We start from the raw sequence: 18,681 nt of genomic DNA, 5'->3' as shown, positions 1-18,681 counted from the left end.
CGGACTTCATTGCGGAAACAGTATTTGAATGTAAACAAGTAACAGTGCCAAACATAACCATTTTGATTTAGATTGAATTGAATATAGAAGTTAGGTCAAATGCCAAGCACTGGGACTTATGAGGTCATTCAGCGCTGAAACGAAAATTGACAGTAAAAGGTTTGAGAGGTGTAACAGGAGGAAAATCTCGCAGTTTCACCATGAATCAGTTGTTAGGAGAGGGTGGAAAGTAAGATGAAAAAAAAAAAAAATAATATGAAAGGAGGTATACAGTAAAAGGAACGAAAGGGGTTGCAGATAGGGGCCGAAGGGACGCTGCAAAGAACCTAAGTAATGCCTATACAGTGAACAGCATGAGATGTACTGAGGACACTAAACCCCCTTACAAGGTCTTGACCTCTAAAATTCACCAAAACTTTGCCTAGTGAACTCATTTGCCACCGGTCCCCTCCCCCGCCCAACCACTGCTTTACTTTTAACAGACTTGGGCACAGATGTGTAGCTACTCCCAGCAGCAACATCGCTAAATGTATTAGGAGTCAACATTCTCGTTCTATTAATAATTTCAATTCAGCTCACCTTGCAAACCTTCTTAACTAATTTGCAAAAAATCTATCTGCTCACCCGTACCATCTTGAATTAGTTAATTTCCCAAATGCTACAATGCTCGATCTGAAAAGGCTGCTTTCAAAACCTAATACTTCAAAAATATTGTCACAATCGCTTTGGTCATCTTTCATTTCCAAATATAAAGCCAATGTATCACCTTCCATGAACAATGGAAGAAATGCAGCCACATCATACACTTTCTGAAGCCTATAGATACCAATTTTACTTTTTTTTTTTAAATCAAGCAGACAGCCTCTTCACCGTTAAAGGGCTCATCATACCAGTTGAGATTTTAGTTACCATCTTAACCAAAACTGCCTAGATAGCTTGTAGTACAAAATAACATGAACAATGCATAATCAAAAACTCACCCGATTAGACTTTTTCAGTACTACAGGACACTAATTTCAAGACACTTACAAACAGAAGAGAATAACCTGCGTAACAACAGACTGGGACCTTTTGGAATCTACACACACACACACACACACAATTTCGGAGGCGAAGGGAAAAGGCACCATGAGTTTATTATGCCGACGTTTCACGACAGTTTCTTTTGTCGCATTTTCAAAGCTGCAATGATTAATAAAACCATCTTACAAAAAATGCATTAAAACATGGATATGTACAAAAAATCACAAGACAAAATAAAAACTGGAGGAATAGGAACAGCTAGGATAAACACTAGAAGCAATAAGTTTAGGCTACCCAAGAGTCAAGACCCAGCAAAGGTTAAGCGATAAACAATTGGATAGAGGTTGTTTGAGTATTTAGTGTGTTCTTTATAATAATAGATTCAAGTATATTGAGGTCGAATCCGTAGTAGCCTCCTCGTGCATCCGACGTAAATCCCACGATCACATCCTGCATGTGCTCACGTGGATTCTTAGGTCTACAGCTGGGAACGTTCTTTGGAATATGGCGATATACAGTTCTTTCTGAAGGTGTTGTCATGAAAATTAGCATACACTTTCATTTTTGGTAGTACAGTTAAGATGGACGGAGTTAGATTCGTCCTGGCATTCAACATTAAATTGACAGAGCCTTCTGGAGACCAGCCTCGTAGGAAAACAGTTATTCCTGAAATAAGATGTTAAGAATGGAACTTCAACATGAAACATGGCCCAAGTTGAGGAATGAAAAAAAAAATCTATGTAATAGAGTTGAAATCGCATCCATATTGAAGTTAAAAAGGCAGGCACTTTGGAAATTCATACCTAACCATGTAAAAGTACTTTTTCGGAATGCACCTGTATAGAAATCATTGTTGTCTCTGGAGACAAGGAGATAAGGAAAGGGAGCTTATTATTCGATCGGATGAACAATTTGCTATCTTGGCTTTCAACACATACCGAATCTCTTGATTCAAGAGGTCGATGACCACAGTGATTTTTAAAATCATAATTTATTTTCTGAGTTACTATCCTTATAAATTCAAAAGGGGAGAAACTAGATTTGTTTCTAAATTTAAGCCTTTTCATCACTTTAGCTTTTCTTTTTGTCAAATAAAAAGTATTTAGACAATGCACTGGAGAAATCGTATATCTTTCCTCAACTTGTATATTAATAACACTTGGATTTACAGCATCACATTACTATTTACGTCAATGAAAATGGTGTCGATGAAGATGAAGACAATGAAAATGTTAATGACAGAGGTGATGACGCTGATAATGATGGACTGGAAATATTGGAGACATAGTAGTAGTAATAATAAAACATAATTAACGAAATACCCCCAATAAATGATCTGAGAGCAATTTGATCACCCAGCAAGGGTCTTGATTGCGTTCATCCTCACTGATACAAATATAAAAATAAATGTGACTAACTTTTGTATCTTGTAAGATGCTCTTGCAATGTGAAGTGTTAGCATAATGCTGGTTTTTCTAGATAAAATACCACGATTTTGAACTTTCTAAAATTCGTCGAGAGCATATCCTTATGTTAGGAAGAAACGTTAACGGTTCATAGTTTTTAAATTTTGTTTTGTAATTTTGTATTATTAAAACTCTTAGAATCAAAGAAAGTGAAAACTAACAAAGATGGCGACTCTCGCGCGACATATAAACTCCGTATTCCACCCTCCAGCTTGTTGTATGTCAGTGAATTCTCTTCCCGTCCCCTAAGGGAGGATCTGATCAGCTGATTTTGAGTTGTTCGTTGTGTGGAAACTGAGGGTGTTCATATTCTGCCGTCTGTTACACATATTTTATCTACCATACCATGTTGAAACCTAGAACACTGACTCAAATCCTGAGTCAGGCTAATACTGGAGGAGTTCAGTGTGCCTTGTAAGTATTGTAGTAGCTACTACCTACCTATTAACGAAGTGTGAGGTACCTGCTAGCAGATTTGCCAAAGTGTCCCTTGTTACCTAGTACCTACTTAGCTAAGTCCAGAGTATCCTATGGCTTTAGTGTTATAGATAGGTAGTATTTCAAGCTATGCCTCTGGGTAATTCAATGGGAAATGGGTGCACCACTTTCTAGCCTATGTGTTACCTAAGCAGCTTAAAATGTTGAAACAGCACTTTATCTACGTAGCTAGCCTAGTAGGCAGTATAGCTACTTAGTAGCTACTACCTATAGTAGTAGCTAGCCTATGCTCTAGTATCAATAGCCCGTAAGTGAGGAAAACTTAAAACCACCAACAATCTTGGGGGACCACTGGTGGGAACCGGGGTTTTGGGTGGGGAAGACAAAGTTGATGAAAAGCTAGGGAATGATTAAAATATCACTTAGCCTAGCTAGTAGGTAAGTAGGTAGCTTAAAATAGTTGTTAGATACCTAGTACCTACTATTGGATGTACTAAAAGAGGCAAATGAAGAAATGACTGCCAAGAATTCAAACGTGAACAGCATTCCAAAAAGGGGTCAATTTCAATATTGTGGGGCTCTATCTTAACGTAAAACACCTACCTAACCTCTCACTTAATGTGAAATATGATTTATCACAATAGAATAGCTAAGAACCTGTTTAGCTATATCTACTCTACACACAGAATTACACGAAGCACAATGTTTTTCATGTGAAATTACCCCATGTTCTTAACAGTATTTAACATTTCAGTGTTACCTATAACTAGTAGGCTATATAAAGAAAACCAAAATTACCATAAGTTACCTATTACCTATACAGCTTTCACATTGAATAGGTCAAGGTTTCAGGTAAGTTTTCTGCAGCCTATATGTATAGACCATCATAAAACTATTGCTATTCCTATAGGAGTCCAAATTCACTGCTCCCATTTTATCAGTTTATTTCACAGACCTACAACAGAAGTAGGCTACCTACAGGCTGTTCGCTAAAGAATTAGCAGTTTATTTGGTTACAGAAGCAGAGATTATAAGTCTGCACATCATGCGAATAGTATAGTTTCCGCAACTGTGTTTGTGGAGTGAGAGCTTAGGAACTTGGTAGGAACCTAACATGGGTTCTTGCCTTTCAGCAACCACTTCTAGTTAAATCTGAAAAAGAAAAAAGAAATGACCTGTTTATTTGCTTGCAAAAGCCGAGATTTACGATTTTATCAAAATTTTACAGGTCTGTACCCCCAAAGACATGTTTTTGTTTATTTAGGTTGCCCCTGTATTCCCTTTGCATTTTCACAATCTTTGCTTTGTTTGTAAGTAGAGAAACTACTCATATTTTCATTGTTTTCCATGATTCAATAAATATTTGATGAATATGTGTGCTGATATTGACTAAAGTTAATGCAGTGAATTTGGACCACTAAACTGTCGGATTACCAAACTATCTTTCAACTTGAGCTTATATTTCATATTCAAACCAGTATGATAGGCCTTATCATTGGAATGACCTTTTAAAGCATATGTATTAGTAGTCTAATGCAGCATGGAATATTTCATAATTTAAAAAATTAGATACAGCTTTAACCCTTAATGGCTGGAAAGTCTCATAAGAATAGCAATAACACATTTTGGGTGTGGACGGATTCACGCTAGGTGAGCATCAGTATTACTTGCCATCGAATTGGGGGAATTGGCCAGGAAATAGGTTCCATTACTTCCGTAGCATATAAATTCACCAATGGCAACTTTTAGACTGGCTCAGATCAAATAAGTAGGGATAGTTGTGATCTAAACTTAAAAGTGGCATGTTGTGTTTCTCTTCCTCCCATGATTTCTTTTTGTTTATTTACTCATAAATATACCCATGGGTTGCTGTTGGTTTTAGTTCTTATCTTTTATGATAGTATGTCAGTTATAATTGTAATTTTGCAAAGAAAAGTGCAAAGTAATAGAAAAAACATGTATAACCCCAAAAAGTTACTGCATCTTTGATCTCAGTAAATTTATGTAAATATTTTACAACAAATATACTCAGAATTTGTTACTCATTTTAGTTCTTATCTATTTTGATACAGTAGTGCCTCAGGTTACGAAATAAATCCATTCCGAAGCGGCCTTCTCAACCTGATTTTTTTCGTATCTAGAACTACGTTTTACGTGTAAATTGCCTAATTCGTTCCAAGCCCTTCGAAAACACCACAGAAAATTTTATAATAAAGCTAAATTGAACAATAAACAACGAAATACAACAATTTGGACCATTCAGTACCTAACCTAACTGTGACTGTACCTGTAAATAAAATTTATTAGTGTACAGTGTACAAGAAATACTGTACTATGTATATGTATGTCCATATGTAGTAAAATGTGGAACCTTACCTTTCGAGTGAGGTGATGTCCGAAAGTGGCGACAGAGGAGGACGACAAATAGCAGAAAACATGAACACTTAACTTTACGAAACACATTAAAAAATGGCAGAAAACATTAACACTAAACTTTACGAAACACATTAACAAATGGTAGAAAACATTAACAATTCTTGAACAGTTCTTGATTATCTCCATCTTCGTCTCCATAGAAAGCATCCTCTTCTTTCTGTGAACTTCAGCAATATTCTTGAGATCCATGGCTAGTAACGTAAGTAATTAAGTTCACACACAACACGATGATTGACTACCGAATCGAATCTCTGCCCAGCAATCACAGACCTAGGTCTCTGGTTGGTTGGAATTCTCGCATACACGTATGACCATCTCTACTGCATCGCCTTTTGCCGTTGCAATAAGTTAGACAATTTGTATGGTTTCTCAGCATAACCCTTCAAAAGGCGAGTGTCATGTTACTACATCTCGGATGCATGACTGCTCGCCTCACACCGAGCACATTCATTTGGCAGCTGTTGAAGAGTCCGAGACCGTCAAGAGCTACGCTGTGGACTTTGTATCGGTTGATCCAGATCAGTCATTACTTTGTCCTATTGGCGTGTTCTTATACCCTTAAGTATTGACACCCACCATGGAGTGTCGGTGTCTTTATCCGCTGCGGAATATTACGAGACCGTGAGAGACTTCTCTGCAGATGGATAGTCTAGTGGATGGGTACTTGTCATCACTCCAAAGAATATGTCGGACAGGAAGATAGATAAGGTCATTGCGACCATATTTATCTTTCCCTTCGGGCCTGCCCACAAGTCCTTGGAACCTCATTTCCTTGGACCAGTGATGGATGCTTGCAGGATGTGTTTGCTTACCCAGCTCCTTGAAGAGGACAAGTTGCATCTCGCCTATAGTGTGCTGTTCTAGAGCTAAAAAGGATGCAAGAGTGACTGGCCTCTCCACCTTCCCTGCCTCATCCTTCCACTCCTCTTCCTTCGGGTTGAGGATAGAACTCGAACTTACACTGGCTGGTCGGATGATTGATGCAGTAAGCTTATACATAAAGCATCATTTTTGTTTCTTATCAGAATCATAGAAGCAATCCCACTTCTTCCTCTAGCAAGGGGAGGAAGGAGACTGGTAGTAATGCAAACCCTTCCCAGAACTTTGCATTAATGTCTCTGACTAATATTCTTCACAGCCCATTTTTGGATGAGTTACTATTCCTCACTCATTTCGAAAAGGCCCAGAAGTCTGACTCTTGATCATGCAGCTCCTATACTCCGATCAAGTTGTCAGAGGCAGGGCACTCCTCGCTCTTACGACCAGGAGTAGCAGCCTAGGTGTGTAGAACTCCAGTCAGTTCTAGAGGCTCACTCAAATTCCTCCCACCAATCAGTGAGTCTTCCTTGTTTAAAGGACTGAGGGTTTGTATATCGTGTAGGAACAAATCACAATATTTGGAAGTAAATTGTATTTTTCCTAACTATACAAACCTGAGGTCCTTTACATACATGCAAAGTGGAATGTTTACATCTGGGCATGCTATCCTACCCGCCTGCCACACAGTAGTTACTGCCTAACCACCTTGTTCAAGAATTTAACGGCCGTAATCCCAGCTACGCCGAAAGTAATTCCTTATGTAAAGGACCTCAGGTTTGTTTAATTAAGAAAAATACAATTTACTTCCAAAAATTATGATATTTCTCTCTCTCTCTCTCGTTCGTAGTTAGCTTTCACACTAGCTCATGATTTTAAATTGATTTCATTTTACCTTCACCTTCTGCAGACATTACTTATGTACATACATGTCTTCTTTATTTTATTTAATTGTTGTGTGACTTTGTTATGACTGACTTATGAAGTTTACCTAGTGATGCAAAGAAAACTTTTACTCTGATAGAAAAAGAAAATGGCATCCCATGAGTTAGGGGTAACTTTAGTATGCATACAAAAGTGGATACAAATGTATATAGTAGTTATATACTGTAACTATGTTTATGCCAAACAGTTATTCCATTTTTAAGGCTAATGTATTAAACTAACTTTTAAATCAAATTACAGTGACTTTAATTTCATTTAAAAGTTAGCCTAATACTTAGGGAGCATGATTAGGGTCATCTCTAGTGTTCAAACTCTAGAAGTAAGCATTTGTTAGCAATTTCCGAGACAGTGCCAAACTTACGCAAAACTTCCCCTTCCACGAGGGGGCTCTGGAACCTAACCTCGCGTAAGTTCGGTGTATTACTGTACTGAGTTTTTGGTAGCTTTTCAGCTCAGTTTAGTTAGGATTACTGCAGATTGTCATTCATTGTCTGATTATAACTCATTGAGTATTAGATACTGTAGGGAGGGTTGCAAGACCTGGATGACAAAAGCAAACCAATGATAGTCATATGATCTGTGCAAAATGTAGAGGACGAGAATGTTCTAAAGAGCATATGTACTTGCATTGAATGTGATAGAATGAGAAGAGATGGAAAGTTTTGAAGTCATTTGGCGAAATTGGAGAAGGATAGAAAGAGGAAGGCAGTTTTCAGAACTGAAGGTAAGTCTCATAGCGTATAGCCTATTCCAGTTATTAACCATAATATTCCTTTTTCTCCTGATCTAGCATCATCCCCTAGTTGTCCTATTATTTTACCATCAACTCTTATTCCTAGCTCCCATGCTTCCGAACCTGGTGCTGTTGCCAGCCTCAAGTGTAAATTTGACTGCAAATTGGATCTGGTGGTTAATACTGTCTAAATTAGGGAGTCCCTGAAGGTCCTTATGGATGAAGTGCAGAGTATTGTGCCAGTGCCAGCGGAGGAGGTGGCTGTCCGACCCGCTGATTCTCCCAGACGAAGGTCACTGCCACATCCCAGAACCTGGGAGTACACATACCAGAGTTCCAAAGGAGGTCAGCGGGGTTTGCCGACAAGTCAGTAGTTCGTGTTTTAATGCTGTCGGAAAGGCATTGCTGTGTGTTCATCAGTTATCACCTGACTCCAATGACTCTCGTCCCTTGGAGAGACTTCATGGTAGGGAGGCTTCTCCCATCTCTTCAAAGCATACTAGGGAGCCCTCTCCCAGCCTGCAACCAGGTTGCAGTTTGTGGCGCAGCCTCATTTGTCATTCACCTGGGAGTTGCCATGCAGAACGCCAGTTTTTGGCTCCTAAATGCTCCTCTTTGTCCAATGAGCGCCCAGAGTATTCGCCTGAGCATCATTCATCTGAGTGCCTGTCTCGGACTCCATAGCACTCGTCTTGTTCTTCAGAGTACCCACCTCGTTCTTCAGAACACCTGTCTCCAGCCAGCTGGGTGCCATTTTCCTGGAGTTCAGTGCCAACCTCTAAGTGCTTGGTGCCATAAGAGCTCCCGGCACCAACTGAGCACTCACATTCTTCTGCTTTGCCTGCACTCATTTCAGAGGATCCCTTTTTTTCTCATATCAAGAAGCAATTAGAGGATGTATTGGGCGTGCTGCAGGGGAACAAGTCAGTTCTCTCATTTATTTGTCAGGGAGACTATGGTATCCATCAATATGAAAGATGTGTGCTTCCACATCATTCCAATACACCCAGAATCCAAGAAGTACCAGAGGTTTGTGTTCCAAGGCCAAGTTTTTTAATTTTGGGTGCTGCGCCTCAGACTGTCCACAGCCCCTAAATTTTCACTCAAGTACTCACCCCTCTATCGCTTCACCTAATGGTTGTCAAGGTATGGTTATACATAGACAACTGACTTCTTTGGTCTCCATCCAAGAAGTATACGGTGGACCTAATGAAGACACTTCAATGAGCCCCAACTCAATTCATGATCTATTCGGGGATGAAGATAGACTCTTGATTTTTTAGGGTTTTTTGTCGGATAACAGAATTCATTCTTGCATCCAGAAAGTTTGTCACTTTCTTGATCTCCAGTTTTGCTCGGCCAACAACTGGATGAGCCTCTTGGTGACCCTCTCTTCCAGTGAAGATGTTTGTTCCCTTGGGGAGACTGCATGCAAGATCTTTGTAGTTCTTCCTAAAAACCAGTTGGAGCAGAAAGACTCTTCCATATTTGTTTTTGTCTTCCCAACACACTGGAGATAAAAGATGACCTTCAGTGGTGGTTAAAAGAAGGGAGATTCCTAGTAGGGAAGTTGCTCCTTCAATTGAACCCAAACCTAACATTGTACTCCAATGCATTGGATCTGGATTGGGAAGGAACAGTCTGGGAGGAATGGACACTTTTTCCTTGTGCGAGGCAGCCAGCGATCTCCTCTGGGCCCAAAACAACTAGACCCAGATTCAAACCTGATTCATTCAAGACAAGTTGAATGTTCTTGAGAATGAGTTGAGCCGTTGCAAACAGGTTCTACCTAAGGAATGGTTGCTGAATTCACAGGTGTGCACCGACCTGCGGAAATAGTGGGGAAACCTGTTGGTAGACATCTTTGTGACGTTGAGAAGCCAATGCCTGCCCCTGTATTGCTCTCCTGCCCTGGACCCTCGTGTGTGGACAAAGGATGTGACGGTTCAGGATTGGTCAAACCTGGAGTTTTATGTCTTTCCTCCTTGCAGTTTAGTCAGGGAAGTCACAAACAAATTCTGGTCTCATCATAACATGTCGATGATCCTGATTGCTCCTTTCTGGCCACAAAATGCTTGGTTCCCGGACCTATAACTTCTAACAGATTTTCCAAGGCTCTTTACAGCATCAAAATCTGCTCAAACGGCCTCATTTCAACAGGTTCCATCAAGGTTTAGCCACTCTTGCCCTGATAGGCCTCAGACCTTCAGAAAGCTTGTCAGAGCGAAAGGTTTTGCAAGAGAAGTTGCAAATGCTATTGCTCAGGCCAGACATGACTCTTCTACCAGAGTCTATCAAGCTAAGTGGGCAGTGTTCTGCAGTTGGTGCAGGAGACATGGCATCTCATCGTCTGAAAGATCTTTAGCCCAACTAGCAGAATTTTTGCTGTTCCTGAAGTCGTCTCAAGGTCTTTCAACATCCACCATTAAAAGCTACAGATCTATGTTGAATTCTGTATTTAGACGTAAAGACTTAGGCTTAGCCTCGAATCAGGACATTTCTGTCTTAGTTAAGTCTTTTGATACTACTAAATAAATTACTCAATCCTCTGTCGCCTGGAACTTGGACGTGGTGTCATGTTGGCTTTCAGGTCCACCGTGTGAACCATTACATTCTACTTCCCTTATAGACTTAACTAGAAAAACTCTTATTCTCATTGCATTGGTCACAGCAAAAAGAATCAATGAGCTTCAAGCCCTTGATAGATGGGTCGGTTTCACTGAGGGAGATGCAGTTTGGTCTTTTATCCTAGGGTTCCTAGCAAAGAATGAGAACCCTTCCATCCCTTGGCCTTGGTCAAAATTCCTCGGGGTAATACTTAATAAAAAACTTACATTTAAAGAACATAAAGAACAACTGGCGATAAAAGTGAGAAAATCCTTAAATATAATAAAAGTAATTGCGCATAATGACTGGGGTGCTGATAGAACCTTTCTGATAAAAGTATATAAGGCTATTTGTCTAAGTAAACTTGATTATGCATGTCAAGTATATGGTAGTGCTTCTAAAACCCTATTAACAAAACTGGATGTCATACATAACATGGGTATTAGACTATGCACTGGAGCCTACAGAACTTCCCCCGTGGAAATTCTGTATGTAGAAGCAGGAATAGATCCCCTGAAAGTACGAAGAGAAGAAATGGGATTAAAATATATAACTAAAATAAATAACCTTAATAATAATCCAAACACCAAATATATGAAGAACATAACAAATAATTATGACAATAAACCAAGAGCCTCTAAACCATTGGAGAATAGATTAAAACCTGATATAGAAATTCTAAAATTAGGAACAAGTAGCATATAAAAAATAACCACTCCTAAAATACCTCTGTGGATACATGCTAAAATAGAAATCTGTGGAAAGGGGGGGAAAATCATTTTAATAAGAATGTAACAGATGCACAATTGAAGAGTGAATTCTGTCACACCTTAGGAAAAACATAAACGGGATATTAGTATTTATACAGATGGTTCCAAGTCGAAGGAGGGTGTAGGCTATGCTGTAGTAACAAAAATATAAAAATAATAAGGAAAAAATTCCAAAAATATGCTCGATATTCACTGCAGAGATTAATGCTATATTAGAGGCTATAAAACATACCTTTATGGTGGGAAAGGCAAACGATACCTTTGTAATATACACGGATTCTTACAGTGCTTTAGAAGCGCTAAGACAATACACAGTTTGTCATCCCGTAATTGAAGAAATAAGGGAGTGGATAGATATAATAGTAAAGAAGCCAAAAAGGCAGTAAAAAAGGAGTCTATAAAAAAAATACAAATTCCTTACAATGACATTAAAACAACAGTAAATGAATACTGTCAATCAAAATGGGAAAAAGAATGGCTAGAATTGAATCATAAAGCATATTAAATCATCTGTAAAACCTTGGAATAGACAACAATGTCAAAGAAGGGAAGATATCATATTAACGAGATTAAGAATAGGACATACATACTTGACACACAAATACTTGATGTTGCAAGGCGAGGAAAGACAGGCCCCTTACTGTGACCATTGTCGTACTCTGGTCACAGTCCGTCATCTGCTAACTGAATGCAAAAAATTCGAAAGGAAACGAAGATCCAACAACATATATAATATCCCACTTGAAGAACTATTGGGAGAAAATGCCCCATTTCAAAATATAGTAAATTATCTCAAAGAAATAAACCTGCTTTATATGATATAACACGTCTTATAATTTCATAGTTATACAGTAAGCGCTGAATGGCCTTTGCTGCCCCAGTGCTTGGTGTTACACCTAAACTTTATAAAACCAACCAACCTTGGCCTTGGTCCTCCACCATCAAGAGTCTTACAGGAATAACACTATCTTGACATAAAGAACCAAGAAGATTAAAGGGGACTTTCATAACCTCTGGTGTTCAGTTATATGTATTGCTGAATCTCATTTGAGTATCAAGGAAGAAATCTTACCATTGTTGAAGGTGAAAGGTCTTGACATTCGGGAGGTAGCCACATCTTTTGCTTTTCAGCGTAATTTCTCCCTGACTACAATCATCCAATCAACTTATTGGAAATATTGATCAGTTTTTGTTAATCACTACTTGCGCAATGTAGAAACAGTTTGAAGACTATAGTATGTTAGATTCTTTTTCTGCAGCTAGCATGGTGCTAGGGAATGAGGGGTAGAAGTGCTACTTCTATTTTCTCTATCTAATTCCCTTGTGTAAAGTCATCAAGTTTTGGGAAGCCTGGGGGTGCTTGGTACCTGGAGTACCCACCATTCATTTCTTTTAATCAGATGGGCATAGGTATGTTTTTTAACTTGGTGTACAGGTAATAGATTTTGTTGGTTATGGTCGTATCACACCCAGTTCAAGGGCATTGGTTTTGCTTTGGCAGTCATAGGACCACTCCATGACTCCAAAGCTCCCACTAAAGTAGGGGCAGCTCTTGACGCTATAGTAATGTCCACTATGGGTTGAGATGAGCAACAACCGGAGGCAGTATCTTCCTGCTTTGGCTCTCACCAGGTAAAGTTGACAGTAGCATTCCCAAAATGCTAGTTTATTTATCTCTTTCAAATTCAAAGTTGTACATGTCAATGAATCCCACCTGTCAATGTGGGGTTCAGCTATGGAATTGCTTGGTAAGTTACGTACTTATATAAAAGTGACATCTCTATAATAAGATTTTATATGTACTTACCAAATAATTACATAATCCCCACACATGGACATAGAGCATAAACAAACTGAGCTCTTCAGCTACGTTGTACCTGTTCTTCCCTGGAAGTGGGCAGGGCACTTACCTGTATACCAAAACAACAGTGTGCTATTGCAGATTTTTAAGTCTAAAGCTGCCATTAAGAAGAAACTATAGCTTTGTAATTACTTGTTAAGTTCATATTTATAAAATCTTATTTTATAAAAAATTTTCATGTTTCTTTGGGAAGTACAAAATATTTTTTTAATATTTTGTTAGACTTGGGTAAGTCTGTTAACTAAAAAAATTCTGCCAAGTTTCGGCCCTTTCAATTGAGGTTCCACTGGTAATTGCCTCTTCAACAACATAGTCACAAAAAAATTTCTATCTCTCCAAGCTGTGCCTGCAGTTGGCTTCGTTACTAACTGGATATATTCGACTGACTTTCCTTCCAAGACTGCTGTGTACTTGAGAATGGAAGTGGATACCTTGATTACCTTAGTTCACCCAACCCTGGAACATGATCCAGTGGTTCCATTGGAGTCTTTATCAGCTTCTCACCTTATCAGTCTTACCTGCCTGTTAAGGCTGGAAGTGGGTAGATCATTTGTCATCAGCAGAACAGTTGCCCCACAGTCACTTTTGGGTTTAATCCCTACAACTTTAGTTGGATACTTACTGTTCAGTACCCAAGTATTCAGAGGACTATCCAGGTGAGATCTTCCAGGAAATCCTGTCCTATACTGATACTTCGTACAGTAAATGTGAATTAGTGAGAGCTTTATGACATGTCCATTAAAAGGAACATCTGTATGTTGTATTGGTTATGGGATATTTATTCTTATCTTGATATAAAAATTCCTTCAGCATATCTGCTTGTCATTACCAATGTAGGATTCTGTCTGGTATTCTAAAGTGAATTTTTTTTTTTCAGACTGCTGAACTTGGAGGGAGCACTCTTAGCTTTTACAGGCGATGGTGATCGGGATGCAAGAGTCACTGCTGCTATTGCAAAGTAACATTTGGGCTGTGTACGATAAAAATGGACGAAATGCCTTTTCAGAGGACAGGTTGAGCATGGTTCTCATGGAATGTGAGGTAAGATATACAGTAGTACAGGAACAATTTTATCAAATTAAATTATTAGGGCATATAAAACAAACTTTGTTGATGAATACAACACATTACTCTATTACTTTATTTATAGGTTTAGTACTTTATTTATAGGTTTAGTTGTGGAAGGGTAAAATATTGTAAAAATAAAATCTTTGAAGTGCAAAGGTAATTGCCGTCTCTGCTTGTGAACTGCACTCTGGGTGAGAGTCATGTTTAACCTCTCTTGGCCTTTACCGGTTCATTGCCCGTTCGCTTGTGTTTGGCTGATATCATGGCTTCTTCTGCTCCTTCTCGGCCTTGTCAATGTTGCAGTAGGTGCTGTTCTATGGCTCAAAATATATATTTTAATAGTTTATATAAGTATTGTGTTTCAAATAGTTCACCTGTTTCTCAACAACAGTATGGCTAAAAAGAAACAGTTGGATATTTCTTATGACTTTGAATTTTAATTACTTCCCAGACCCTAGGCTCTTTGTCGTGGTTTCTTTATGCTCCCCAGACTCCTTGTTTCTAGTGGAAAGAGTGTCGAAGAACAACCACTGTACCTACAACTGACTTTTCTACATGTAATTACTTATGAGAAGATTAGAAAGAGTTTTCTGATTCCTTCATACCACCCCCTCAAATTTTTCTTTCTATGTTCAGCCATTTGCACATTTTGTTGTTGGTAACCCCAGTATTAGTATGACTTTGAACTTGTTTTGACTGATTTATATGGTTATGAGTGCTAGTGTAGTCCATCAAGACAGGTGTATCCATCCTTCAGATGTATTTTTTGGCAGACATGGGAAGATCTTGAATTAATTGTAATAATCTCAATTCTGTGACAGGTACACTAAAACTGGTTCAGCAGCCAAGCTGTAGACTCCTTGAATCAAACAAGGAAAGTAAAACGATCCCTTTTGAGATTGTAGTTCCTTACGAAAGTAAAAGACCAAATGAACAAGAAAATGCATGAAACAAAACCCTAACTTGACTTGTAGTGACCCCTATTCTTGGGATTGAATATTGGTTAAAGTTCCAGTTACTGTATTTAGAACAGTGGTAAAGGTATTATCACCATTAAAACTGGTAAACTTTGATAAAAGATGGTCAATAAAAATTTTTAGTTAGGTAAGGTAATTAAAAGAGATGAGGTGGCCAATAGAAAACACTTCAGTTCAGCAACTACAGAGCTAGCTTGTCTTTTACAAATATTATCATAAATATACCTGACATACTTAGCAAGTCATAATACAATAAAAAATAATTTAGTGGACAGGGTTTTTACAGATATGAAAATCAGGAAGAATTAATCATTATTTTAATCAGAGGAGTTGCTCACCAAAGTGTAGCTGGAAAAAAAAGAAAAAGAAAAAGAAACCTGTTGGATTTTTGAAACAGCTCTTTTCAACCTCTCTATGTAGGCAATTTGTTATTATAGCATGGTTGGAATGCTGTATTCTGGCAGAGCTGAGCTACCTTTTAATTTTTTTTTTTTTTTTTTTTTTTTTGGTGGGGGCAGGGGGCATTAGCATTTGTATGGTTTGGTTCAATTTTCACTAATTTATAATATAATGATCTGCTGACATTGTGCCTTACCAAATTATAATCCTTTTACTCATAGTCATGTTAGGCTCAGTTGCTTATCATTAAGCATATTATCACTAACTGGCATTTTACCCATTTTCTGCCATTTCTTTTATGGAGTAAAGTAAGCATATTTAGTTAGTAAGCGAACAAAAAATGTTTTCTTCAGCACCCCATTTAGCAAAAGTATAGTGGGATTTGAATGAGATGATTATTATGAATTTAGTTTACCATGCTTACTAATCCACCTTAGTAAACTCATAGGACTCTTGCTTGAAAGATATACTCTTAAATGCTATAAAATTAAAAATTTAAAAACTTTGGAAACAATAAGGAAAGAGAATAAAAGAAACTTGTATCTTCCAGAGGAGCTTAAAACAGGTTCCTTTCTCAGGTGAAATTTAAGTTGTTAGCTAAGCAGAGACCAAAGGGAACACATAAAAGGGGAGTTAGAAAGGCCAAATTAATGCTAAGAAGAACTTTTTGAAATCAGTACAGCGTGCCATGTAGGGCAAACTATAGGTGGCACCACCAACTGTGAAAACATTGAAAGAGAATTAGGCTCAAGTTGCATTTGAAGCTTGTTCAGTGTAGAGGTTTGTTAATCTTGAGATATTCATGCTTAAGGGTTCCCAAAAATTAATTATATTTTTCTCATTTTTATACAGGATGGCAAAGTTTGTGTAACTCAAGTTGCTAACCTCCTCCTATGTATATATGCTAAGGAAAACGTAGGGTTTGGTATACTGAAAGCCAAAACTCAAGCTCTGGCAAAGTACTTGGATGGGCCTTTACGACAAGTTGCCACTGCATGATTTGGAAATGAACTCTCTAATTTATTTGTATGACATTAGTATGATCATTGTATCTGTATGTTATATTTTTTCTAATACATTTTGTAAGAATTGTAGCTTTTCTTTAGATTACACAATACTGTAAAACAAGTTTCTTGTAAAGTTTAAGCATAAGCCAGCAAATTTTATTGGAATTTTGGTGCATTAATTTGCTTGTGTACATAACAGTACTTTTTAAAATTAAAGTGAATAATTTAAACTTCAAATTGGTTTAACATGTGCATGGATCACACTTGGAATGTAAAATTTCATGGATTACAAAATATAATGTAAGGTTTTGCTGTATACTTCATATAACTAATATACTTGGTAATTTATGTGCCATAGGATTAATGTAACAATAAATTTCTAATGAAATATATATGTACTTTGATTTAATTATTAGGTGACTTTGATATCCTTAAAAGTTTTAAAGCAAGCATTGATTCTTGCATATGTAAAAATAAAAACCTGGACGACCATGTAAGGGCCTTGTAGTATTTCTTTTGGCAAGATTTGAAGGTAAGTGTAGAGTATCGGTCTCTTTTGTCACTTTCTTGAATTGTAATCTAATCTAGGGCACTGACCCAAGAAGTGACCTGGGACATGGTTTTGCAATTAATTATATCACGATTTGTGATTTACAGATTAAAAAAAAAAATGACAGAAGTACACAAGCCAATATAGAGCAAATTTTAAGGAAGCTAAAACCAGAAAATTGAACAAAGTTTATGTTTTCAGTCTCACGTACAATTGGCATGAAGTAGAACACTGAAGATTCAAGATAGTATACATTACTTGTTGGTTTAAAAGTAAAATGGAAATACTTGTAATATCTAGTTCAGAAACATCTAATTTTTTAGGGATCATTGTTTCAGAAAATGGTAATGGACAAGAATTAAAATAAACTTTTTGAAGCACTGTAAACTGAAGTATAAGAAAAGATGATTAGAATAAAAAAAAACAAGGGAATAAAGCTGTGCACCTCACATGAATAGTGTAGTGTGCCCGTAGCTGTGTTTGTGTAGTGATGCTATAAACCAGGAAGATCGTAAAAAAAAAAAATGGTTTACACTTAATAGAATGCACTGAGCGCCTCAGTGGTATGATCAGTATGGTCTTGGCCTGCCACCTTGGTGGCTGCAAGTCTATTCTCGGGCATTCCATTGAGGGGTTAGAGATGTATATTTCTGGTACTAGAAGTTTCACTCTTGATGTGGTTCAGAATGGCACGTAAAGCCGTTGATCCCGTTGCTGAATAACACTGTTCCATGCAACGTAAAAACACCATACAAACAGACAATTAAAATGCACTAAAAAGTGAAAAATAAAATTTTTTTTTTAGACTAGGAATTTCTTACATTAAACATGTCTTAAAGATAAAAGTTGTGGTCACAAACCATGGAAGGAAATGCTATAAGAAATATATTTTTATATTTCTGGTAGCATTTTCTTCCATGTTAGGTGCCTAAGTTTATATTTTTTTAGACATGATTAATTGTAAGAAAGTCCTGGTGTCAAAAGATTTATTTTCGCTTAACCTGGTGAGTAAGCCTACAAACTGCTGCTGTTGTTTGGGGGGATCTATAGGAGAGCCTAAAAATGTCTGAAAAGGTGTTTCACATTGAGTTAAAGATACAGGAATTTTAGGATAGGATATTTATGATTTGTTTATTAGAATGGAAATGTAAAAAATAAATAATGTGCATGTTGAACAGCACAGAAAAATGATTCCTAATGAAATATTGCTATTTAGTTTATTTTTTGTTGGTGAAATTAGGCTCTGTTTGACGATAGATTTTAGCATTTTTAATCCACGTTAAAAGTTAGGAATGAATGTCTACAACTTATGGATAAGGAGAAAATCTTACACACGTCTCGTGTAAGCTGGAGGCGGATCACACCTTGTTAACTTTTTAAACCATATTGATACAAAGAGTTTAAATTTTTTATTTATACTTTTTGGTTTGACAGAAATTGTAACCCAATTTGTGTGTAGCTAACAAAATTGATATGCAGTTGAGATGGTTTGAAAAATCTAGTAATTACGAAATTGTTCTACGAGTTAAAGTTGTGAAAAAATCCGAAGTTCCAGACAAATCTTAATACAGGGGGAGGTCGTTCT

The 18,681-nt window shown here is 37.5% G+C and overlaps 1 protein-coding gene across 1 annotated transcript; it reads left to right on the top strand.

Annotated features, from left to right (window-relative positions):
• The first annotated feature begins 2,693 nt into the window (after positions 1-2,693).
• LOC135221438 (ragulator complex protein LAMTOR2-like) lies at positions 2,694-16,831 on the top strand. The gene is given in 4 exon segments (XM_064259204.1): positions 2,694-2,903; positions 13,973-14,051; positions 14,053-14,136; positions 16,392-16,831. Coding segments are annotated over 4 exon segments (378 nt in total). The 5' UTR covers positions 2,694-2,835; the 3' UTR covers positions 16,539-16,831.
• The last annotated feature ends 1,850 nt before the right edge of the window (positions 16,832-18,681 follow it).

This window comes from Macrobrachium nipponense, chromosome 2 (genome assembly GCF_015104395.2).
Source record: "Macrobrachium nipponense isolate FS-2020 chromosome 2, ASM1510439v2, whole genome shotgun sequence".
NCBI classification, from domain to species: domain Eukaryota; kingdom Metazoa; phylum Arthropoda; class Malacostraca; order Decapoda; family Palaemonidae; genus Macrobrachium; species Macrobrachium nipponense.
The sequence above is the reverse complement of the archived record's forward strand: the minus strand, read 5'-3'. Positions and strand labels throughout refer to the sequence as shown.